Raw genomic sequence first — 25,897 nt, forward strand, 5'->3', positions numbered from 1 at the left:
TACCTTTAAGAGAATAACTGGTCTCAGACTGCAGTACCGGCAGTGACCACCCCTGTATAAAAGGCGCTAGTAAGTCGCTGTAGTTTCAGTTTCCCGATTGACTCTTTTCAGTAAAGACTTGTTTTGTTCAACTCCTGCTGTCCATGTCTCAATCATACACGGACATAATAGAAGGGGCATGGGTTAAGAAGTAATTGATAAAAATGAAGGGAACAGAAGCCCCACATGCCAATCCTATGCTGCACGTTATATTACAACTAAAACACACCCCACAACTAATAGCACACCCCTGCATCTAGCTCTCTGCTGGTCCAGACCCTGTGAAGACACTTACCAGCAGAAGGTGCTAGGTAGGTGCAACGATGAGCCTGCTGTCACAACGTGTCTTATCAGTTGGAGCCTCCACATGCACTAAGCATCGGTCAAAGTGAGGTTTGGTCACCTCTGTCTACAGATGCAGGTGCAGGTGCGTGAGGTACCAGCATCTGGGCACAGAGCACCTTTTGTGCTTAGCAACCCTTTGGTGGTCCTTTTCATTTTCCCCAGTATCTTAAGTAAGGTCATTCCAATTGGGAAACTCATTAACGGGTTCCCTACATTACAACAGTGACTACACTTCAAAAGTACTTTATTGGCTGTAAAGTGCTTTGGGACGTCCTGAGGTCGTTAAAGGCGTGATATAAATGCAAGTTCTTTCTTTAATGCCAACAATGATGCTTCGGACAAAAAAATGAAAACCAGCGGCAGAAAAGCTCACGAGAACCCAAGTGTCAGGAGAAAAAAAAAAATCTGGGCTAGAAATTGCATCAAACTTCCATGACAACCTTCTTTTTGGCTCTTTAAATCTACTTGCTGGCGCTGCTCATTGCCTAGCAATCCAGGATGCTCAACTACAATAGGTATTGATTCCAAGTCACCTGGCTACAAAAAGGCACAGAAACTATCAGAACAGACAGCTTCCTACGCCTGTTCTCGGGCCTGCCAGAGATCCATTGTTATGGGTTTCTGCCCCTTTGTTCATCAGGGAATGGTGCACATGGGGTGTAAAGGACAAGAAAATCGTCTCCAATAGTTCCTGCGCTGCTGGAGAGGGCAGAATATTGTTTGAAGATCAGGCCATGCAGACTCACAATTCAAATAGTTGTGAGGAAAGTGCCGATAATCTGGAGCTTTCCTTGGTAATCGTTGGAGATCCAGGAGTATTTATGCATAATTATTCATCAGGAGATTAAATGGGTGAGGAAGAGTCCACGTTAGGGCAGATTATCTACGGTATATGGAAGAAGCAGACTTGATGGATTGAACAGCTTATTTTCAGTCCATGCTTTCTTATGTCTCTATATTCAAGGTGGACTTACATGGAATAAATAATCATAGAACCATACAGCACAAAATGAGGCCATTCAGCCCATCGTGTCTGTGCCGGCTTCTTGAAAGAGCTATCCAATTAATCCCACTTCCCTGCTCTTTCCCCATAGTCCTGCAATCTTTCCTTTTCAAGCATGTATCAATTCCCTTTTGAAAGTCACTATTGAATCTACTTCCACCGTCCTTTCAGGCAGTACATTCCAGATCATAACAACTCGCTGTTTAAAACAAATTCTCCTAATCTCCCCCCCCCGGTTCTTAAAACTGAGCCCTCTGGTTACCGACCCTCCTGCCAGTGGAAAACAGTTTTCCCCTATCTACTCTATCAAAACTCCATATAATTTTGAACACCTCTATTAAGTCTCCCCTAAACCTTCTTTGCTCGAAGGAGAGCAATCCCAGCTTCTCTAGTCTCCCCACATAGAATCAAATTACTATCTATCAGTTCTGCCGAAGGGTCATCGACCTGAAATGTTAACTCTGTTTCTCTCTCCACAGATGCTGCCTGACCTGCTGAGTGTTTCCAGCATTTTCTGTTTTTATATAAGAATATCTATCATATGACAACTTGGTAGCAAACGTCCTGTTAGAGTAAAACAGTGAAGATCAGAGTTTACATTCTGTGCATTCTAAAGTGTAACTGAATGCTCAGCTAAGTAAATAAAATGTTGTTGTGAGTTGTTCTGAGCTTTCTAATCAATCATGGAGAACAATGTTTGAGCTCGGACATTACATAGATAAAGCAATTATACTTCTGGTGCTAATGTTTCCCAGTGGATTCCATAATGTGTATGAATGTGGCACCCAAAGTAAAGTAATAAAGCCTGTACGATATCCCAAGTATGGGCAGCATTCGCTTCACATGTTAACAAATAATACGCTAACACAGATCATCCAACTTCCATGTGTTGTGCTATTACATTGCAAACTGAACAGATGTGTGCTGGGGTTAAAGTGCAGTCAATGCATTCCGGAGGCAGAGCAACCAAATTTACATCAGAGTTACCATGAAAACAGAATAAGGGGAAAAAGTACCTGCTGCACAAAATGCAAACAAAACTTACCAACAAAATACATCCCTAAACTAGGCAGCAGTATATTCAGATGTTCATGTTCAAAATAAATCAGCTTCTCGCATTTGGCTTAAATAATAATTAGAACTAATTCCATTGGTAATGGAACACATCCTACGAGCAGAACACATCTTTAGAATCCCACTACCACAGCTGGATCCCAGGAAACCAATAATAGATCCTGGGGATGGTTACTTGCCAATTGTTTAAGTGTCAAGACTCATTTCGAGACGGTAGTGAGCTGTTTACAGACACTGTAATCGCCACCAGAAAGAGAAAGCTAAACAAATTGCTGCTATCACTCCCATCCTGCTGTGTTTCTCAATGTAGAACGTAGGTCTATTATTACACTCGCAGTTATTGAGTTTTGTTTAAATCCGTATCATAAAGCAGCAACTTAATTTTTTTTAAGATTCTTTGGGAGTTAAATTTCTGTGGGGGGCATGGGATTCTCCAGCTCGCCTGTCGTAACCTCAAAGAGCCTTGAAAACCCCTGGAAAACAGCGTAAATGGCGTTTATGGCATTTTTCCAGGGTTTCTGCGACGCTTCCACTGAAGTTATGGCAGACGGAAGGGAGAACCCCTGCGGAAATTCACCCCCCTTATGTACAATAAATAAATGGTGTAAGTGTAGGAACGTGGGTTCCTAACTAAAAGACTGAATTCTACTCAGGCGATCAAACAAAACGAACTTTAATGAAACAAACAGGTTTTAACAAGAAACTGCAGGCTAACATCGAATGTAGGTCTGCTCTCTCTGGAGGCTCCACGAGGACTGCCCCTGCAGTCCCGTGGCTGATGTCATGACGTCATCACGCTTTCCCGCCAGTGGGGAATCACATGATGAACGGCGTGACGTCATCACGTTTTAGGCGCGCTATTAAAGTAACCACGCTCTGTACAGTTAAACAGCATAAATAAAGTTACATATTCAGGCTGTAGCTAACATGTTGTTAAAGGAATTATATACAAACGATCTGAGTCCTTTGGTGGCTCTGTCACATGCGCCCCCCCAGAATTGTCTTTAACAGCAAAAGTGAGGCGTCGAGGAGGCCTGACAAGTCTGTCAGAGCGACTTCGGTAACCCTGCAGAGGAAGCTGATGGACGGTGGTCGAGCTGGCGGGCGGTTGTGGTTGAGCTGGCGCGGCAAGTGTGGTCGAGCTGGCGAGCGGCTGTGGTTGATCTGGCAGGGCAGCTGCGGGCGGTCGGCCACGTTTCGGCGGCTGAGCGATGACGACTGGGCGGTCCAGGTCCAAGTGAGCCGGCTTCACCCGGTCCACCGAAATGTGATCCGGCTTTCCTCTGATGTCGACCGAAAAGGATTTGTCTCCTGATTCGATGACGCGGAAAGGACCAGTGTAAGGGGGCTTGAGCGGATCCCGGTGAGCGTTGTGGCGGATAAATACTTACTCGGCGTTCTTCAACTCCGCTGGCACGTGGGAGCTCTGTAGGCCGTGATTTGATGTAGGCACCGGAGTGAAGCATCTGGCCGCTTCCTGGTGGCTGACGAGTTGCTGGGAGGCGGACCATGGCTCTGTGGGAGAAGGGAGGAAATCCCCTGGTACTCGGAGCGGCTGGTCATAAACGAGTTCTGCCGAGGACGATTGCAGGTCTTCTTTGGGCGCCGTACGAAGCCCAAAAGGACCCATGGGAGTCTGTCCACCCATCCTGCACCTTGAAGACTGGCCCGTAAGGCGGCTTTAAGCGACCTGTGGAATCGGTCGCACAGGCCGTTCGCCTGTGGATGATAGGCGGTGGTGCGATGAAGTTTGGTGCCGAGCCCCTGAGCTACAGCGTTCCAGAGCTCCGAGGAAAATTGTGGCCCACGATCGGAGGAGATGTCTGCCGGTACCCCGAAACGAGCAACCCAACAGGAGATGAAAGCTCTCGCAACGTCTGCCGAAGTGGTGGAAACCAAAGGAATTGCCTCTGGCCACCTAGTGGTGCGGTCCACCATGGTGAGGAGATGCGTATAACCATGGGAAGGCGGAAGTGGCCCCACAAGGTCCACATGCACGTGGTCGAAACGACGCTCCGGAACAGCGAAGGTAGCCACCGGAGCTTTTACATGATGCTGGACCTTGGCCTTCTGGCAGACCACGCAGGTGTTGGCCCAGTCACGGACATCGAGGTGCATTCCCTTCCAGACGAACTTCGCCGACATTAGCCGCTGTGAAGCCTTCATACCAGGGTGCGACAACCCGTGTATGGTGTCAAACACCTTCCGACGCCATACGACTGGGACGATAGGTCGGGGAACGCCCATGGAGACGTCGCAAAGGAGCGTGGTGCCTGTGGCCTGGAAACTGACGTCGGTCGCTTGGAAACTAGAGGGGACGGTTCTGTATGATTGGACCTCTGGGTCTGAGGCCTGATCCGCAGCCATGAGGGCGTAGTCAATCCCAATGTGAACCGCGTGGACCGTCGCACGGGAGAGGCAATCCGCTACCAGGTTGTCTTTACCAGACACATGTTGAATGTCCGTGGTAAATTCAGAAATAAACGTCAGGTGACGTTATTGACGAGCTGACCACGGTTCGGCGGTCTTGGCCATGGCGAACGTTAGAGGCTTGTGGTCGACAAAAGCCGTGAAGGGACGTCCTTCTAATAAGAGCCGGAAATGGCGAATGGCTAGAAAAAGGGCCAGCAACTCCCGATCGAAGGTGCTGTATTTTCTTTCATTTCTCCATAGCTGACGGCTGAAAAACGCCAGCGATTGCCACGTGCCGTTCACCCACTGCTCCTGCACTGCGCCGATAGCGTAGTCTGACACGTCTGTGGTAAGGGTGATGGTGGCACCTGGAAGTGGGTGCGCCAGCATGGTTGCGTTGGCCAAAGCGCTCTTGGTGTTGACGAACGCCTGGTCCATCTCGGCCGTCCAACTGATTGGATCCTTACCGGACTTGCCCTTGAGGGCCCCATACAAAGGCTGCATTAGCTGAGCCGCCTTAGGGACGAATCGGTGATAGAAATTGACCATCCCCAAGAACTCTTGCAGGGCCTTGACGGTTGGCGGGCGCGGGAAAGAGGTAACAGCTTCCACCTTTGTCAGTAAGGGGACGGCGCCGTCTGATGTTATGCGGTGTCCCAAGAAATCGATCCGCTGCAGGCCGAACTGGCACTTGGCCGGGTTGATGATCAAACCGTGCTGACTGAGGCGTGTAAAGAGGGTACGCAAATGGCAGATGTGCTCTTCCTTGCTAGCGCTGGCGATGAGAATGTCGTCGAGGTAGACGAAGATGAAGTTTAGGTCTCGGAGCACGGAGTCCATCAAGCGCTGGAAAGCCTGTGCCGCGTTCTTCAAGCCAAATGGCATCCGCAGGAACTCAAAGAGGCCAAAAGGGTGATGACTGCGGTTTTCGGGACGTCTTGCGGGTGCACGGGAACCTGCTGATAACCCCGGACGAGGTCGACTTTAGAAAAGATAGAATTTCCCACCAAATGGACCGAGAAATCCTGAATATGCGGGATCGGGTACCGATCAGGAGTAGTGGCGTCGTTCAGGCGTCGGTAGTCACCGCATGGCCGCCAGCTGCCACCCGGTTTCGGAACAATGTGGAGAGGCGAAGACCAGGGACTATTCGACCGGCGAATAATCCCCAGCCGCTCCATCATGTCGAGCTCCGCTTTCACAGCCACGAGCTTGCCGGGTTCAAGCCTTCTAGCTCGTGCATAAACCGGGGAGCCAGTAGTGGTGATATGATGTTCAACACCATGCTTCGTGGCCGAGGAGGAGAAAGTGGGCCTGGTCAGCTCCGGGAACTCTCCGAGGAGCCGAGTGAATTCATCCAGAGAAGGGAACGCGCAGGCGATAGAGCGCGCCACGGTGGTACCGTGGTGGCACGGAATCGAGTGGAAGGTGGCCGCGTTGATCAACTGGCGGTGCCGGACATTGACGAGGAGGCGTTGGCACACAGAAAATCCGCCCCTAGGATGGCCTGCGAGACTGTGGCCGTGACGAATTCCCAATGGAAACGCTGACTGCCAAAACAGACTTGGACCCGTCGCTTTCGGAAAGTTCGAATGGCTGCGCCATTAGCCGCCACGAGGGAAAAGCCGTGGTTCCCAGCTTGCATATCGAGATTCGACGCAGGTAGGATGCTACACTGCGCCCCGGTGTCACAAAGGAAACGTCGACCCAATAGGGAATCGGTGGTGTAAAGAAGTTTCCCCGTAGATCCGATGGCCATCGCCGCCACGGAGCGCCTGTTAGACCCGGTCCTCCTTCGCCAGGAACGCCGCAGGAGCTTTGTTTTTTTGGGGCGAAAAGCTGCAGGGAGAGCGGCAGCGTCGTGCTTTCGCACCAAAACGGGCGTGGTAGGAGCACCAGCCCGCTGCAAGAGGAGCTGGAGCCGCGTCTGTGGGGGATGGGTGCCTCGTGGCAGCGCAGCACTGCTGGGTTACTGTGAAAATCTTATCTGCTTTGGCAGCAAGCTCGGCGCAGTCTGTGACCTCGGACCTGGCTAGGGCAGCCTGCACCTGCTCCGGCAGTTGGCAGAGGAATAGCTCCCAGAAGAGGAAGCATTCCGGTTCGGCACCTAAGAGCGTGAGCATTTGGCTCATGAGCTCGGACGGTTTGGAGTCCCCGAGGCTGGGCATAGCGAGGAGCCGGCGAGCGCGTTCTGACTTCGAGAGCCCGAAGACTTGTAGCAACCGCGCCTTTAACGTATCATACTTGCGGTCGGTAGGACTACCGAGGAGGCTGACGATCCGCGAGGCAGTGGCGCTATCGAGGGCGGAGACCACGTAGTAATAACGGGTCTGATCCGCGACAATGTTCCTGATGGCGAACTGGGCTTCAGCCTGGATAAACCACGCGGCTGGTTGTTGCTCTCAGAACTGTGGCAGTTTCAGAATCACGGCGTTCGTGTCCATGCTGAAGATCTTCCGCGAAAGCCGTTCACGAATGTCGGGGTCACCAATGTCGGAACGTGGGTTCCTAACTAAAAGACTGAGTTCTACTCAGGCGATCAAACAAAACGAACTTTAATGAAACAAACAGGTTTTAACAAGAAACTGCAGGATAACATCGAATGTAGGTCTGCTCTCTCTGGAGGCTCCACGAGGACTGCCCCTGCAGTCCCGTGGCTGACGTCATGATGTCATCACGCTTTCCCGCCAGTGGGGAATCGCGTGATGAACGGCGTGACGTCATCACGTTTTAGCCGCGCTGTTAAAGTAACCACACTCTGTACAGTTAAACAGCATAAATAAAGATACAGACTCAGGCTGTAGCTAACATGTTGTTAAAGGAATTATATACAAACGATCTGAGTCCTTTGGTGGCTCCGCCACATAAGCACATTAGACATTTATTTTTTAACTCAGTGTGTTATTATCTGGAATGCACTGCCTGAAAGGGTTGTGGAAGCTGATTCAATAGTAACTTTCAAAAGGGAATTGGATAAATACTTGAAAGGAAAAAAATTGCAGGGCTATGGGGAAAGAGCAGTGGAGTGGGACTAATTAGATAGCTCTTTCAAAGAGCCGGCACTGGCACGATGGGCCAAATGGCCTCCTTCTGTGATGTATCATTCTATGGTTGTGCTATGCTGTCAATGTACCACATTACAAGAACTCTCGTTAATGGGAAGACCTGAATTAACAGCGACAGCTAGAGATAGCAGAGGTGATAGCATGATGGCATGGTCCTGTGATCTCTATCGTGACAGACTGACTGATGGCAGTGCAGAAGATCCCACTAAGGCTACGTTCCTGCCTATCTGGTTTCCTCTGTCTATGTTGTAGTTAATGGTTCATCCTCTGACTGTATTAACTCAGGGTTTTCTCCAGGGCTCCATGTCAGAATGCCACAGAGTGGGAATAGAAGCAAGTTCTTGCCAGTTCCCAATCTGAACCATGCTATGTCAAGTAGGGATGGATTGTAGAAAGGTTGTGACATCTCCACGTGGGGGTGGGTGGGGGGAGGTGGGGGGATTGGATGAAGTAGGGGGAGAGTCATTTCGTTAAGGCTTTTGGCACCTGTTGTTGTCTATGCAATGGGATCATTGACCATAAGTTGACTGCAAGCCTTGCCCTTGCCTTCTTGGCTGCAGAGGAATCGGGACAGGCTGACGATAATTTGCAGAAACCTACCGAAAAAACTCGCTGTTTAAAAATGCATGTTGGATCAGTACAACACCATTAGATACAACTTAGCTTCCACAAAAGGGTCAGGGATAGAACAAGATTACAATTAATAATAAACATCCAAAAAATGTTTATGGAAAGAACATTTGTGAGTGGTGACCTAAGATTTTTTTTCCTACTTCTTACACATAGATTTTTACTTTCTTGTGCCAATGACTGAAAAAATAGCTGTGTGGGAGAAAAACTGAATCCTCGGCTCCTGAAGTGAAATTAAATATGGAGACATAGACTCGCGAAAGAGAGAACACATACTGCCTCGGGAGCTCCATTGCTTTTTATGAAACAGTGCTACATCACAGTGTACAGTTTGGAATAAATAGGTCTCTAAATGATTCGATACAATTTCCACCAAGTTGATAGTAAGCCTTCTGGCTCTTTTGATGGACACAGCCAGAAAATGAGATAACCTTGGGTGCTGTCAACTGGCAATTATGAATCTATAGCTATAGTCTACACTTAAGAAAATAAGTTTCATTTGTCTGGAGTGAATAAAGCAATAAAACTGCTCATGTCGGCCTTAAATGTCAGGGTCACTGACTGAGGTTTTTAATCAAAGTGTGGGAGTCACTTGCTGCTGAGGACAATTAGAACAAAACAAAGTTCTTTGTAGCGTGTGGTGATTCATGGGCACCATACTAACGTGAGTGATTATTCAAAGGGAGTGTTTTAACTCTTGTGACAAAAGCGGAGATTTTGTCCATTGCCAAATAGGGAAAGATTTTGTTCTTTTTAATATGACTCGCGAAAGATCAAATGTGACTTAAAAAATTGTCTTCCGATAAAAGATTCCCTTTTAAAAGTATCCCTCTGTCACATTTTGGGATTTCTGACTACTTCGTCACAGAAGAACCTTGGTATGATTTATATTAAAAATGTTGCTTTTAAGTTAAATGTAATCCTCAAGGGGTTACATTCTCTGAACAGGAATTATTTATTCAAACCAGATGAACCAATTTGTGGAATGTTGCTCCTGATTAATACTTCAATTCCGGACAATGGGGGGCATTCAGACATCTCTGAGCCATCCAAGTGAATTACGTCGGATGGTCCTACTCATTTGAAAATAGCAGGAGATAGCTTCTGGTGGGGGCCCCCTGTCGACTTCCACAGACAGCTCGCCCATTTGAAGGAATGAATATTGGGCCGTTTGCTTCGCTCGAAGGTAGGTCCCGGGTGGGGAGGGGTTTTGGCGGGGGGGGGGGGGCGCTGATCGGGCTACTGTAGAGTTGCGGCAGAATTCCTGCTCTTCTTGGCTCCACAGCAACATTTGTTTTAATTAAAAAAAGTATCTTTGTTGGCAGGCGTTGCTTAGGCCACATTGTCCACTGAAGAATCTACTTTGAAGATTACAACAAGGCATTCATATAAAGACTGAAAGACTCACTCTTCCATTTGGTTTTTGTCTTTTGATTTTGCCTCGGTGATCTTCTCCTGACGCTTTTTGTCCATTTTCTTCTTCAATTCTTTCTTTTCCCTGAAAATAACAACAAATAATCTATTCATCTTTGGAAATCTTGGCTAGAGATTTTTTTTTAAATTTAAATTGTTGCACGTGAGGCTTACTTTTCACAAAGCTCTTTCAGTTTCTTTAACTGGTTGGCTTGGCATTCCTCAGCTACCTCGGTGAGTTTTTGCACTAGCTGTGAAAACCAGAAAACACTTATTAATAATGGGTGAATCTCACGGCAGAGTCACTGAGGTTTTGTTTTTCTGTGATCAAGAAGATCACATCTTTTTTGCACTGCACATATAACTGCCATGTATAACACTTTGTCTAACTTTATTTCTAAGTGAAATGCAACAACAGTGGGCCAGAATTTGCTGTCAAAATAACGGCAAGGCTAATGACACTCGCTGTTATTTATGGGTAAATAGTACAGCAACGCCAGGCGAGGAGCCGATGCGCGGTTAAATACGAATATCCAAAAGTTGCTGCCCTAGTTGCGCCGCTCCGCCGTTAGCTTCGCGAAAACGGCATCGCGCCCTTAGCCTCCCCTTTTATTTTTAGGAATTGCTGTTTCTGCCCATTAACAGAATGTTAAGTCTTGCACACGTAAGTACCCTTCTAACAATGTGACAAGTGTTAATTACTGCCAATCAACCTCTCTGGCACCGAAAATTAACTATTACAAGTGTGGATTCTCATTCCTTCCAGTTTTGAATATTTTGGGGAGATTTTAAAAATGTCAAATTTTTAATTAATTTTTTTTCTTACTTTTTCTTTGTTTCTCTTTTCTCTCTCTCTCTCTTAATCCAATCTTGCTTTCCCTCTCTATTTATTTTCCTATACCTGACTTGACAGTGAATTCACCCCCTTTAATTCACCCTCCTCAGTCCTTGCACTGTTTATTTCCCAGTCCTTAAATCTCATTGGTTGAGGAAATACCCCGTTGGTTGCCCTGTTCACGCAGGTCCCAGATGCCCTGTTTCCCTCGCTGCGCCGTTACCAGCTCATACTTTCAGCAACTTTGTGGGCAAAAATGTTTGGAGCTGAAGGGTGAAGGGGCAAATCTAACTAACGGCAGACGCTGTTAGATGCCCTGCGACAACAATGTCTGGCCCATTATATCAGTATTTCAAACCCAACCTTGTCTCTCCAGGGATCGGGACAGTGCATTGCACGGCTCACAGTAGTTAGGAGCTTTTGAAGAATCATTTGAGTTGAAATTATTTTTCTGAGGGAAAAAAGGGGGGTGGGATTCCTATTTTTTTCCCCACCATTAATGACCTCCTAATGTAATTTGTATTAAACCATTTGTTTACCTCTGTAAATGACATGCTAATCCATCATTTTTTTTCTCCCCTTTTAGGTCCCACTCGGCTACAGACTTTCTTGACAGACGATTTACACTGAAATTTCTTTCCTTTCTAGTAGGAAAATAAAAGTTGCGTTTCTATTCTCAGGTCCCAACTCTGCCATGCAGCAAGCACTGGAGGAAGAGTTTTTAAAAATTCCGGCACTGTTTTAGTTTGGATTCGGGAAACTGGAGCCAACTATTTACATTGCTAACTAACGGCTCCCTAATCCCTGGTGGCAGCATCACAGTCCCACAGAAACTGGGCCGACAATTCGGTCATTAGGATAAGAAAGCCAGATTTGGTTGTGGACATGTGGGGAGCCTGCTCACTGGTTTTCCCATATCCAAACTAAAGCAGAGTCAGTGGGGCCGATTTTAAGTCATTCTGCTGGGCAGAAGCAGGTACAATAGTGGCACACAAATCATGGTGTGGTACTTACCAACACATTCCCTCCAGATTATTATGGTATATATATGCACATTACATAAATATTGTACGTACATTCCTTTTCAGGGGAGAACATGTATTTTTTTTTCTAGGACTGTTTTTCCCTAAAATGGAATGCTTCAGATGACAGGACAGTGCTAACTGAACTTTTTAAATGCAATAGTTTGCTTCGTGATGTAGTAGTGTTTAATTTATGTCAGTAGCCCTGGGGGATGGTTTGGCAGAAGGGAGATTGGTGATGTTAGGGCCAGTGCAGGGGTGAGGAGATTGAGGTCAGCGCAAGGTAAGGGGATGGGTGGACGTCAGTGTTGTATAGAAGTGAGAGGCGGGAACTCAAGGCTAGTGGTGGAGTGAGAGGAAAGAGTCAGGGCCAGTAGACAGGTGAAAGAATGGAAGTTGGAGACAGTAGGAAAGTGATAAAAGAGAGGCCAGAGCCAGGAGGAATTGTGGAAAGCAGGCAGGCCAGTAGAGGGTAGGAGGAAGAAAATTAGGTCGAGTAGAGTTTAAGAGAAAGGAGATCACAGCCAATAGTGGGTGATTGGAGAGAAGTCAAGAAAGTAGAATAGTGCAGGAGGCACCATGGGGGAAAAATTAGGTGGTTTTGGGGCACTAACGTCGCCGGGGTGCTACTTTTAGCGCCCCGAAAAAGTTTACGTCCCAAAAAAGTTTGCACCCCTCCGCCATAAATTCAGTAGTAGCGCCCCAAGAAGGAGATGGAGTGCTACTGGAGAGCGTTCCTCCTCCTGCTTGGGGCGCGACTACTGAATTTGACGGCGCTACGTGCAGCAGAGCCGCGTCATTGCAGGCCTCCCTCCTTGATTAAAGGCCTAGTGCTGCGTGCACCGGGGCCCTGATAGACCACCAGGGGGCGGGGTGCCGTGAATACAGCTCAGCACACCCCTCGATCATGGCCAGCAACCCGCATAAAAAAGTGAAAGGGGGCCAGTGCAGGCAGTCGGCCAAATTAAAAATGGCCGCCCGACACCTGCCTCTTTAACTTGTGCCGCCACCGCTGCAAATACACCCCCCTGATCCTGTCGCGCATATCGTCCGGTGATAGGTCAGGGGACGCAAGGGAAGCGGGGCGCTGCACACGACGATGACGTTATTGTCAGCAGCGCAGTTCTGCGGGGCACTACCGGCTACTGCCGCCGCTAACCTCTCGCTGAATTTCGCAGGAGGTGTTAGCGGTGCCGCGCCCGGGTGCTAGGGGATTTGCGCCCCATTAGTGCCTCCCGGGGGCGCTACTAAGAGGTGCAAAACAACCCAATTTTTCCTTCCACATATTTTGTGAATTGAGGGCAACAAATATTATGCAGTAGTAAAATCATTTTCTTTGACATTCTCATTGTCCTTTAGTTTCTGGGAGATCACTGACATAATAGTCATAGCAACGAATGGAGCTCACACATGCATTTGCCTTTTTGAGATCAACTTACAACCATATCAGGACAAATGGTTAATTTAATACATGTGCTAGATTTTAGCAGATATTTTGTTACCAGAAGAACAAGTTAAGGTCAAATGCAAAATATTGCAGATGCTGGAAATCTGAAATAAAAACAGAAATAACAACAGAAAATGCTGGAAATACTCAGCAGATCAGGCAGCATCTGTGGAGTGAGAAACAGAGTTAACGTTTCAGGTCGATGACCTTTCGTTAGAAGCTCTGACGAAAGTTCATCCACCTGAAACATTAACCCTGTTTCTCTTTCCACGGATGTTGCCCGACCTGCTGAACAAGTTAAGGTACTGGATGACATGGTTAGTTTAAATGCTGTTCTTGGGCGTCTCAGTGGGGGGATTAACACTCAGGTGCCAATTTGTGCTCCCTGCAGAGGGAGGCAACCAAGAGGAGATAATGAGAAGTATCAGGGGGAGACTTCTCACCTGTTGTGTGCCCCCAGGCTGACGTGAAAAGAGCAGCGATGGAATTGCACTGTAAGCAACAGTGGTTTATAACAAAAACAACAACAACTTGCATTTATGCAGCATTTTTAACGTAGTAAAACGTCCCAAGGCATTTCACAGGAGTGTTATCAAACAAAGTTTGACACTGAGCCACATAAGGAGCTATTAGGACAGGTGAAGAGGTAGGTTTTAAGAAGTGTCTTAAAGGAGAAAAGAGAGGAAGAGAGGTGGAGAGGTTTATGGAGAGAATTCCAGAGCTTAGGGCCTAGGCTGGAAAGGATCTACAAAAGTGCAGAGGAAGTGGAAGTACCCTTGGAGACAATAATACAAAAAACTGGCCTTTCACCTTTGTGATTTTGGCTTGTATCCAGCCCAGACTAACGGGATCAAATCTCCTCTCAAGGATGCCTTTAATGCATTTAAATGACTGAGTTTGTACCGTCTCAATGCAATTCCTTGTGGGTTTGGGTCTACAGCACAAACTGTGCATAATACAAAATGAACTGGAACTAAATTGCCAATCTCATTTAAACTGGCTTCTTAAAGGCTACTGTGGCACTTCTTCCACAAGGAGTGTTCTTTTGAGGTTGAGGTTAAAGAGAGATTGTTACTGCTTTGGAGAAGCAAAAGTCATGTGTCATAAGGACATCCAGTGCAAGAATAAACAATGCATTGCTTGGTGTGGTAAAGAGAGAAAGAACATACATTTATATGGTGCCTTTCATGACCTCAGGAGACCCCACAGCCCTTCACATCAATGAACTACTTTTGAAGTGTAGTCACTGTGGTAATGTAGGCAAATGTGGCAGCCAATTTGCATACAGCAAGATCCCACAAACAGAACGGAGTTAAGAGGACCTGAAAATATGTCTTTTTAGTGATAAAAAACCCCAGAAAATGTTGGAAATACTCAGCAGATCAGGCAGCATCTGTAGAGAGAGAAAGAGAGTTAACGTTTCAGGTCAATGACCTTTAGTGATGTTGGGTAAAAGACAATTATTGGCCAGGACACTGGGAAAACTGTGCTCTTCTTCGAATAGTGCCGTGGGATCTTTTATGTTCACCTGAGAGGGCCTCAGTTTAATGTCTCATCCGAAAGATGGCACCTCTGCCAGTATAACACTCCTTCAGTACTGCATTGAAGTGTCAGTTTAGATTATGTACTGAAGTCTCTGGAGTGGGGCTTAAACCTCTAATTCAGAGGCGAGAGTGCTATCACTAAACCAAGGCTGACACCTGCTGAACTATAAAGACCAGGAAGGTTCCGGGTTCCATCTCAGCTGGGACAGAGGCACGAGAACTGTCCTCAGCAATACCCAGATAGAGAGATGAAAAAGATCAATCAGGAGTTCTGCTTCTGGTTACCATCCAGTGGCCAGTGCTGGATTATACCTATTTATGGACATTGGGTGAGGGGTAGATTCAATTCAGGTATGATGCTTCCCAAAACTCAAACAGCCCGGTAAAACCCGCTGTCTCGGCTCACACTTGAAGAAAGATCATGTGGCTAAGGCAGGTGGATGGAGTTAGGATACAGATCAGCCACAATCTTAATGAATGGCGGAACAGGCTCAAGGGGCTGAATGGCCTACTCCTGTTCCTATGTTCCTCAGGTACTACAGGGCCCCTTTGCACCCATGGAACTGAAGCTTAGTATAAGGCTGGAGAGGGGGGAGTCAAGCAGAGAAAACTTGAAAAATAAGATGAAGAAGATTATATTCTGCGTTAATAAATCTGCAGTAAATACAAATACATTTTAAGAAGCCATAATAAAGCAAAATCAAATCCTCAGAAAGATAGCACCTTCAGGAACACATAAATGTCATTGCTGTGTAACGTTGATTATTTGCTAAGGTAATGAATTCTGGCTACATGTCACATCAGAGATTCATCTGCTTAAGATAAACCTACAAGGCCAAAGTGCACAGTTCTGGACACTACCAAGGTTGAAAAGAAAGTGGGGCTGAGGCCAAGATCAGATCAGCCATGATCTTATTGAATGGCTCGAGGGGCCAAATGGCCTACTCCTGCTCCTATTTCTTATGAAAGGTAAATTGAAGTGACGATTATATGACACCGATCTTGGGTTTTGAAGGTCTATAGATTGTGGGAAGATTGAGGGCAGTAAGGAGTTCCACAGTTTTGAGATCCTGGAAAAGAATGAGTTAAAGTAGAAGACTAGTGAATTTTGATTTTAACGTGGCGAGGATGTGGTAAGGAATGTATGTGGAATGCCTATATGGAGCTGAGAAAGAGGAGAGGAAAGTTAAAGGAACAGTGAACAAGGCTGTGTCAATGAAATAGACGGAGTGAGAGAAAAGAAAGATTATGAGGGAAAATGGTGTTTGGACTGGTTGAAAAGGACGATCTCAGAAGAAAGGCACTGAAAATGTTAAGTAAAATCCAATTCTGACATTGAATGTGTTTTTATATGGAATTCAGCAACAAATGCAAAATCTTTATTTCATGTTAAATCTCAGTCTGAAGGATATTAGTTCGCAGTGAAACCCTTTCAGTGCTCACTGTACACTCCCAGATATTTTTAATTATCTTTAAAAACATTTAAGAAAGACACTTTTATATAACACTTTATCGCATCTCTCGCAAATGACCCAAAGCACTTCACATGCAATTAATTACTTTGAAGTGGAGCAACTATTGCTACATAAGCATTTAAGGCAGAATAGCTTAACATTTTGAACTATAATGATGACTAGCATTCAAAGAAAGAAAGACAGACTTGCATTTATACAGCGCCTTTCACGACCACTGGACGTCCCAAAGTGTTTTACAGCCGATGAAGTATTTTTGGAGTGTAGTCACTGTTGTAATGTGGGAAACACGGCAGCCAATTTGTGCACAGCAAGCTCCCACAAACAGCAATGTGATAATGACCAGATAATCTGCTTTTGTTACGTTGATTGAGGGATAAATATTGGCCAGGACACCGGGGATAACTGAGGGAGTGCTGAACTATCCGAGGTGTTAAACGGAGGCCCCGTCAGCTCTCTCAGGTGGACGTAAAAGATCCCATGGCACTATTTCGAAGAAGAGCAGGGGATTGATCTCTGGTGTCCTGGCCAATATTTATACCTAAAACAACATCACAAAAAAAACAAATTATCTGGTCATTATCAAATTGCTGGGAACTTGCTGTGTGCAAATTGGCTGCTGCTTTTCCTATATTACAACAGCGAGGGCACTTCATTGGCTGTAAAGCGCTTTAGACGTCCTTAGGTTGTGAAAGGCGCTACATAATGCAAGTCTTTTTTTAGTAAAACGTCCCAAGGACCTTTCCGATTTTGTCTGTCTCAAACAGACGAAAAAAAGACTGACAGAAGAATTAATGCACAATTTGAAGATTTAATTTCATGTGTAGGGCTCAATGCTAAAACATGGGAGTGAGGCATTGATGGAAATCAACCAACTTTCCATCTTGATTTGCCTTTGCTCTAACCAAGAAAAGGAATTGGTGTCAATTTGTAACATAGGACTCCTGTTATGTGTGCATTCCTACAAAGATAGGTTTTCTGTCCAAGTTGACCTCAATAAGCAATATGCCTTAGGGAATTATATTTTAGTGATGAAATTAGTGGCATTACAGCTTTACTGCTAACCAGCTGACAAGCTTTATCCATGGATAGGGCAATGTAATGATTATGTTACTGGACTAGTAGGCCTGGATTAATAATCCAGAGAACGCAAATTCAAATCCCACCATGACAGTTTGAGAATTTGAATTCAGTTTTAAAAATCTGAAAATAAAGAGCTGGGATCAGTAAAAGTGACCATGAAGCTGCCCGGTTATCGTAAAAACCCAACTGGTTCACTAATGTCGTTTAGTGACGGAAACCTGTCATCCTTACCCGGTCTGGGTCTATATGTGACTCCAGTCCCACACCAATGTGGTTCACTCTTAACTGCTCTCTGAAGTGGCCTGGCTTTCCAGCAAGCCACTTAGTTGTACAAGGGCAACTCAGGATGGGCAATAAATGCCAGCCTTGCCAGCAATGCCCACATTCCTAAAATGAATAAAGAACATCTATCAGACCACACTGACGGCAGCGGTTCAAGAAGGCAGCACCACCACCACCTTTTCAGAGCAACTGGGGATGGGTAATAAATGCCGATATATATATGTATATAATATATGTGTGTGTGTATATATATATATATATATATATATATAATTATTATTTATATTTATATATATATATATATATATATATATAAGGTAAGTAGTCTATCTAATTTGTCATTATTTGATTTGCAGGTAGCACAAAAAACAATAGAAATGGCTGAATTGAGGAAACAAATTATTGAGCGACACTTGTCCCCACCTGTTTAACATGCTCCCGTTTCTGATATTTTTCGCTGTAATACTGCTCCTGTCTCAGGTTCAATAGCTGTTGCTGCTGTTGTTCTTTGAGCTCTGCTAATTTCTGTGTCATTTCTGCATCAAGGGCAGCAAGCTCTTGCTCGATACTTGAACAGGTATGTTCTGGGCTTGCTGATTCAGGCCTGTCATGACAAAAAAATAATCAAAACGTACTTGTATTATCACACAGAAAAAAAAAATCAACCAGAAATATTTTTCTTCTCATCAGTATAGTCATCTGGCACTCGCACAGCTGGTCAATCGGTATCTAAAAGACAAAGGGGGGTTATGGTATTGGTTGTGAGCCTTCATCACACTCAGGTTCTAATGAAGAGTTCCAGCTGAACTGAGAATCAATTTTCTCTTGCAGATGCTGTGACAAGCATTTTCAGGTTTTGTTTCAGGTTTTCCAGCATCGTCATTGTTTGCTTTCATCTAAATCATGAATGTGGTCTTTTTTTTAAAAAATCTTTAAAAACCCACCCCGAGATATCTGCGTTCCTCCAATTCTGGCCTCTTGAGCATTCCTCGATTTTAATCGCTCCACCATTGGCGGCCGTGCCTTCAGCTGCCTAGGTCCTCAGTTCTGGAATTCCCTGCCTAATCCTCTCCGCCTCTCTCTCCTCCTTTAAGATGCCCCTTAAAAACTATCTCTTTGACAAAGTTTCCTTGCCCTAATATCTCATGTGGCTCGGTGTCAAATTTTGTTTGATAATCGCTCCTGTGAAGTGATTTGGGACTTTTTACTACATTAAAGGTGCTATATAAATGCAAGTTTTTGTTGTTGATGTTAAACAATTTGGGGGCGAAATTCCCATCGGTGGTGCCTCTGGTGGGAGGCACTAACGGGGCGCAAATGGCTTTTCACCATCCCCCCCGAGGCACTAACCGCGCCTCCTGCAAAATTCCGCAGGAGGTTAGCAGCGGCATTACCGGGTATCGCCCCAATCTTCTGCGCCCGGAGATCATGACGTCATCTCCGGGTGCAGCTCCCCGGTAGCGCCACAGGAGAAAAATTCCCCCTCGCGCCCCACAGAAGCGCCGGGCGATGTTACTGACTGCTGCAGGGGTCGCGAAGAGTGAGGCCGGCCGCTCGTGGGGCGCCATTTAAAGGCGCGGTGGCCGGCCGACATGAAAAAAATCGCCAATTAAAAAAAAAATTCTGAGCACCGGATGCGGGCTGAGTGCCGCGATCGCTCAGCTTGAGTGCCAGCTCCAGCAGATGCCAAAAAAATGCAGATCTCGCAGCGGGGAGCCCTTCCCTTTAATTGAGGGAAGAGCCCCTGCAACGCGGTAGCACCACACGTGGCCACAAGTGGCACTGCTGAGCACATCGCCCCAGAACGGGACATTCCCCGCCTGTTGCGCTCCAGGAGCCAAGTGGAGCTTGATTTAACGCTCCACGTCCTTCTTGGAGCAAAAAAATGGGAATGTCTCATATGTTTGAAAAGGTTAGCACCTGGCACTAACTTTTCAAACATTTTTGACTTAGCGCCCCAAATGGCCCTCTAGGGGAATTTCTCCCCCTTTATTCCTATTTTATGTCACTTTGAAAAAGGTTTTACATTTTTAGGGAGTAAATTATTTAACGGCAGACAGTACGAAACAAATGTGGAGATGTGCGAAACAAACCTGGTGAACTCATTAAATAGACACACACACAGATAAAACAAAGAAAAACACCGTCAATGCTGTAAATCTGAATTAAAATGAGAAAATGCTGGAAATACACAGCAGGTCCGTCACCATCTGGAAAGAGAAAGGGACAGATTAACATGGCCATTGTATTAAATGGAGAACCGGCAAAAACATTTTACTGTATCAAAATCGCTCAAGAATCAGTGGGGGTCATTTTAACTTGCTGGGTGAAGAATTACGACTCGGCAGCCATTCTACGCCTCGCCCAATTAGTTGTCTTTTCGCCCAGTGCTAAAAATTAAAATTACCCCCCAATCATTTTTTTTGCAGGTACCATTTATTGCAGAAAACTTTGGACCACCTTAAGTCAAGGATTGTAACACCTTTAATATTTCAGCAAGAGTTCTTCTTGTGGTCAACTGTGTCTCAGTTGCAAGCAGCTCTAGGTTTTCTCGAGAGGTTCCTGTTGGGAGTTTCAGTGCACGGCTGAGCCTTTTCATTACAGAGCAGAGCTGCTGCATTGTCATTTGTGTCAGTTTGAGTACCTGCGGCTCGCACTGGTGCAGAAGAGCTGTGCGTTATGTAATCAGTCACCATAAAACTTCAAAAGCCGAGGAATGGATATGGGGGGGGAATCATCTGGCCACAAGGTGGCGCTTTACCTTAAATCCCTGAAAAGCCACAGAAATATTTCAATATTGGATTCACCCTTTCCAGTGCTGACACATCAAACCAAGTTTATATTATTTCAACATGCTAATAAACTGCTTATAGAAATGTGCTGCAAATGCTCATAGCGTATATAACTTAAATCACCTGCAAATATCCCCGACAAACTGATGTGTGAAAATTTAAGATGGGATTGGGCTCACACTAAACTCTCAACTTTATATTAGAATTGATTTCGGTAAGAAAACTGGCCATTTAAAATTTAATTTCCTCACCCGAGCCCTTAGCAACAGAGGCGCACAAGCACCCTTGTGCCCAGCAAGACTAGGGTGCAAATGGAAGAAATATTATGCGCTTGTACCCAAATTCACCAAGATTAAGAATGAGCACACAACGGGGCAGGAGTTACCAAGTTACACCCTAAATTCTGCCTTAGCCTGCTCAGATAATGGGACTGATGTGCCCCCAGGAGGAATTTTGGGCCCAAATTATCTAATTTCTTCTACTATCATGCTCATGTAAAATTCCTACTGCGCTGCTCAGGCAGTCACACACAATGGGAGTAACCGTGACTTCAGTGGAAATAAAAATCGGGAGAGCTGTATCAAGGGCTGTCGATTTGCTATCACCCGTTTAACACTATTGTACAAAGTCAATATCTACCCCATTATCTATTATATAAACAACAGCAAAATACTATGGATGCTGGAAATCTGAAATAAAAACAGAAAATGATGGAAATACTCAGCAGGTCAGGCAGCATCTGTGGAGAGAGAAGCAGAGTTATCGTTTCAGGTCGATGACATTTTGTCAGACGAAAGCTCATCGACCTGAAACGAAGGCCGGAATTTTCCCGTTGCTGAGCCGTTTAGGGGTAGGTCGGCAGTAAAAATCCTGGAAATAGTGAGCGTGTCGAGAACCCGGTCATCCCGCCCGCCTCGCACATTTAACTCAGGTGGCTTTGAAGACGCGACACGGACCCGATCGGCAGAGGCGGGTGACCTCATTGAAATCATTAAATGCTTTTTGAGAGACCCTTAAGAGTGTTTTTAACGCAAGCTTTTGACTTTAACTGCAGGAGCACGGGATTCATGGAGCTCGGGTACCTCGCCTGTGAAGGGAAGGCGGAAGCTCAGTGGCCATTGTGTGAGTCCATTCATTGAGAGCTGGGAAAAGCACATAAACACTCCCACCTTACACCTCATTACTTGCCTCATGGAAAGGCTCTTGCTGACTCCATTTTGCCCATAGATTTGGGTGTCAGCAGTTTGCAGGTCATTTTTAAAAATCTCGGAAGCCACTCTCACCACATTGCTATTCACTATCACAACATTGAGGGATTGGCCCTCTGATCTCCACTTTACCTGCCATCTACTACATCAGCATGGGTGCCGGTAATACTGTCTCACCTTGGTCCTCAGATTCAGACCAAGATGAGCCCCACCACCAAGAACTCCAGCAGCAGCAGCAACCACACCAGTAGCCTTCTCCTCGACGACCTGATGCTCCACAGGAGAGGGGGGCACCGCAGGGCTGCAGTGCGCCGGAGGCGGTACCCCCAACACAGAGTATACAGGCAGAGGATGAGCTTCCTCAACATGACTGAGCAGCAGTGCTTCAGGAGGCTCAGGCTATTGCACCAGGTCATCACAGACATTTGTAGCTTGCTGGAACAAGACCTGCTGCCCAGAGGACCTGGTGGACATACCTTACCTGCGACTGTCAAAGTCACCACCGCCCTCAACTTCTTCGCCTCAGACTCCTCCCAGCGATCTGGAGCAGACATTTGCGGGATCTCGCCACCCAGTGACCGATGCCATGTTTCACAAGTCAGCTAATTATATCAACTTTGCCACTGATGAAGCCAGTGTTACTGAGCGGGCGCTCGGCTTTGCGGCTCTGGCCGGCTTCCCACGGGTGCAGGGTGTCATCGACTGCACACATGTGGCCATCAAGGCACCCCCACATCACCCAGGAGTGTTTTTGAATCACAAGGGCTTCCACTCACTCAATGTGCAGCTTGTCTACAACCATAAAAAGATGATCATCATGTGTGCACCAGATTCCCTGGCAGATGTCATGACAATTTCGTTCTGCCCCAGTCCACCCTCCCTCAGTTCTTCGCACCCCCATACAGACTTGCCGGCTGGCTGCTTGGAAATGAGGGCTATCCACTGAAGATGTGGCCCATGACACCCTTGAGGACACCAAGTACTGAGGCCGAGGAGTGTTATAATGAGACCCACATCTCCACCAAATGTGTCATAGAGCAAACAATAGGCATGCTGAAGATGCGCTTCAGATGCCTTGACAGATCTGGAGGAGCCCTTCAGTATGCACCAGCCAGGGTCTCCAGAATCACTGTTGTCTGCTGCGCGCTGCACAACAAAGCGCAGCAGCGAGGATTGGAGCTGCAAGAGGAGCAAGGCGCACAGCCTCTTCAGAGGAGGAGCAGGTAGAAGACAAGCAGGAGGAAGAGGATGAACCTGAGGTGGAGATGGCACCAGCAGTGGTGCACATTGCTGCCCGGGATGGCTTCATCATGGCCAGATTTAATTAACTTACTCCAATGCAGCCACATGCTGTACTAAGTTCCCCCCAACAACACCATAAAGCATCCCCACAATGACCAAGCCATTCCTCCATTCAAACCCCTTTGCTCAAGGTTAAGTAATGTCTCACCATTCACTCCATGTGACAAAGCCACTTCCAAGGTTTGAGGCAAAAATGGACCAGACCAGAAAGTGGTGCAAAGAAAACCATTTATGTGTGTCATCAAAACAACTGAAACTTAGCACTAACATTTTTTGATACACCCACGTGCATAACCATGTGCATCTACTTTTGTGTCATTTTTCTTTTCCGAGTGATTCTACGAGGTGCAATCCCTGTGACTTCAGCAGAGGTAGAGGCAGGCTGCTCACTTCCCTGCTGTGACTCATTAGACACTTTTGGCAGACGTTCTCTGGGTTTTGGAGCCTGGGATGACCCCGCCAAAGTCTGCTCTTCCTGCGACGGTGCAGGGGCAGACTCGGCCATCGGGACCCGAGGCAGCATGTGGGGCTCTGACTGAGGGGGAGGCAACAGGGGAGAAGTGGGAGAGCTTTGAGAAGAGCCCCCACTTCCATGTCCCCTCTCACCATCATCCCTCTCATGGGCCACCCGTATTTCCCTGCTAGCTGGAGAACACCTTGCTGCACAGCAGTGGGGCCATGAGGACCCAAGTCTATGTTTATATCCCTACTAGAGAGGAGGTCTATGAGCGTCTGCCATCTGTTGTCCACAGCAAGCATGTTCTCATTGGACTGGTACATTAGCTGCTCCGTGCAGGTGGCCATCCTTTCCATGGAACAGCACATCGTCGCCATCGCCTGTGACATGGTGCTGCTCATGTTGGAGATGGACTCCTCCATTCTCTGAACATTCACAGACATCGCGGTTGCAAAAGATGTCAGAGCCTCCTGCAATTGTTGCTGCCCCTCCAAGATCACCCTCTTTCTCGATGGCCCCCGAGGCTCAGCGTCTGCATGCAGCTGAGCCGAGCTAGAAGCGTCCTGAGTCCTGCGGCCTCCGGCGAGGAGTCTCCACTGCTGTCCCTGTTAACACCATCTGCTCTTGCTCACTTGTGAAGTCCGAGACACCAGGTGACAACTCTGCTCTATGGCGCACAGGACCCACCGAGGTGTGCGTATCTGCGCTGGTGCTGGCTGCGCTTGGGTCTGCTGACGGTGCACCCTCACAGGCTGGAGGTTCCTCTGAGGAGTCATCTTCCTCCTCCGGCTGGACAGTGGGGGGGCACTTGATGGACCTGTGATAGAGTAAAGAGATGAATTAAAAGTGTTATGATAAGAATGGGTAAAGTTACTATTATGCACATGGTGGAGGAGAAATTGGGTACCTTTGTGTATCCCGTTATCGCCTCCAGGCGGGGGATAATGGGGCGCTAACCACTTACCGCCCGGGCGCAGTGAGAATATCGCCTCCCGGGAAGTTTGCAGCGGTGGTATGGCATTGTGCCCCGACCTCCTGCGCCCGGAGATCGTGACGTCATCGCCATGCGCATCGCCCTGGTAGCGCCCCAGACCTGAACTTCGGTTTCGCCCCCTGCAGCATCGCCGGGCGACAACACCGGCAGCTGCAGGAGGCATTCATCAGGGCGATACTTAAAGGTGAGATGGCCGAGGTAGGGGAAAAAAAATCAAATGCTCCTTCTCTTTTTTTTCTTTTTTCCCCAGTGCTCGATCAGCCCAGCACTCCGCTGCAGTGCATCGGGCTGATCGGGCCGGATCACAGCTGCCGTCGGGGACCAGGTAAGTTTTTTCCTTGCAGAGCCTGCAGCGATGGCCCTTCCCCTTAAGGGAGGGAAGGAGCCTTCCAACGCGGCAGTGCTGCACGGCCCAGTGTGCAGCACTGCTCACCTACCGCCTCGCCTGCTGTCCCTTGTGCTCCAGGAAGGAAGTGGAGCGCTTGATTTAGCACTCCACTTCCTTCCTGGAGCGCAAAACTGAATCTTTAAAAGTTGAGAAACATTAGCACCTGACGCTAATTTTTTCAACTTTTAAAAGCGCTCCAAACGGGGCCAAAATGAATTTCTCCCCTGATGACATTTCACTGTCTGCTGACATCAGTCACCATTGTTGTATGCCATGTGGCTTTATGAGATGTGATTCTGTCACCAGGTTGCTAGGATGTCCCCCTCTCTCTGTCTCACACCGCCAGCATCTCTCCAACTCCCAAGATCTCCAGAGCCCTCCCTCTGCTGCTATTAGTTGGGTGAAGACTGGAGGGCCACCAGTTGAGCTCTTTTCTTCTGCAAGGAGGGAAAGAAGAGAAGTTTGAGTGAGAGTGATGGAATGAGTGTAAGGAATGGATGGGTTACATCTGTAGAGGGTGGCTATGAGAGAGTGGGGTGACAATGCCAAATGGCCTCATTCTGTGATGTTGGTTGGTATGATTGCATTAGGATGAGGGTGTCAGGGGTGGTTAGTCAAATGGGGATGTGAGTATGTACATAGAGGGATGGGTGGACGTGCAAGGTATGTTGGTGTGAGGAATGATGTACAGGAGTCGGCTTGGGAAGGCAGAGTGATGGAGGTGTGGTGACAGGCACAGCAGGATGAAGGTGAGTGTGGCATTGCACACACCTTTCCTGACCTCATGAGATCATTGAATCATTTCCTGCACTGGATCCAGGTCCTCCTGACCACATTCCTGCTGCTGACCTCCTCAGCTATATCCAGCCGGTCTCTTTTGGAGGTCTCCTTTATCTATCAGCAGGGAAGAGGACTTCCTTGTGTGCTCTGACTGCCTCCACCAGAGTATGCAGGGATGTGTCTGAAAACTGTGGTGCAGCCCTCTGCCTTTGGCTATCCATCCTTACTACTTTATAACAGTACTCAGGCCTTTGCATGTCAAGTTCCACCCTCCTCTAACCTTCAAATGAGTTGAAGGCAAGGCTGCTTT

The 25,897-nt window shown here is 47.0% G+C and overlaps 1 protein-coding gene across 11 annotated transcripts in view; it reads right to left on the reverse strand.

The window, feature by feature from the left end:
- plcb1 (phospholipase C beta 1) overlaps window positions 1-25,897 on the reverse strand; it is a 1,372,871-nt gene that overhangs the window by 101,141 nt on the left and 1,245,833 nt on the right. For 9 of the 11 annotated variants that reach the window (XR_015077546.1, XR_015077547.1, XM_085981702.1 and 6 more), the window contains 3 exons: window positions 18,090-18,270; window positions 10,156-10,232; window positions 9,977-10,066 (listed from right to left, as the gene is read on the reverse strand). Coding sequence is in view for 9 of the 11 variants with exons in the window: in XM_085981702.1 (XP_085837828.1) it covers window positions 9,977-10,066; window positions 10,156-10,232; window positions 18,090-18,270 (348 nt within the window). In the remaining 2 variants the exon portion in view is untranslated. Of the gene's footprint in view, window positions 1-9,976; window positions 10,067-10,155; window positions 10,233-17,573; window positions 17,772-18,089; window positions 18,271-25,897 lie in introns of those variants that run through there. The other 2 variants (XM_085981708.1, XM_085981709.1) reach the window with 2 other exon arrangements.

This window comes from Somniosus microcephalus, chromosome 3 (genome assembly GCF_052327205.1).
Source record: "Somniosus microcephalus isolate GS21.2 chromosome 3, FLI_Smic_1.0, whole genome shotgun sequence".
In the NCBI taxonomy this organism is placed as follows: Eukaryota; Metazoa; Chordata; class Chondrichthyes; order Squaliformes; family Somniosidae; genus Somniosus; species Somniosus microcephalus.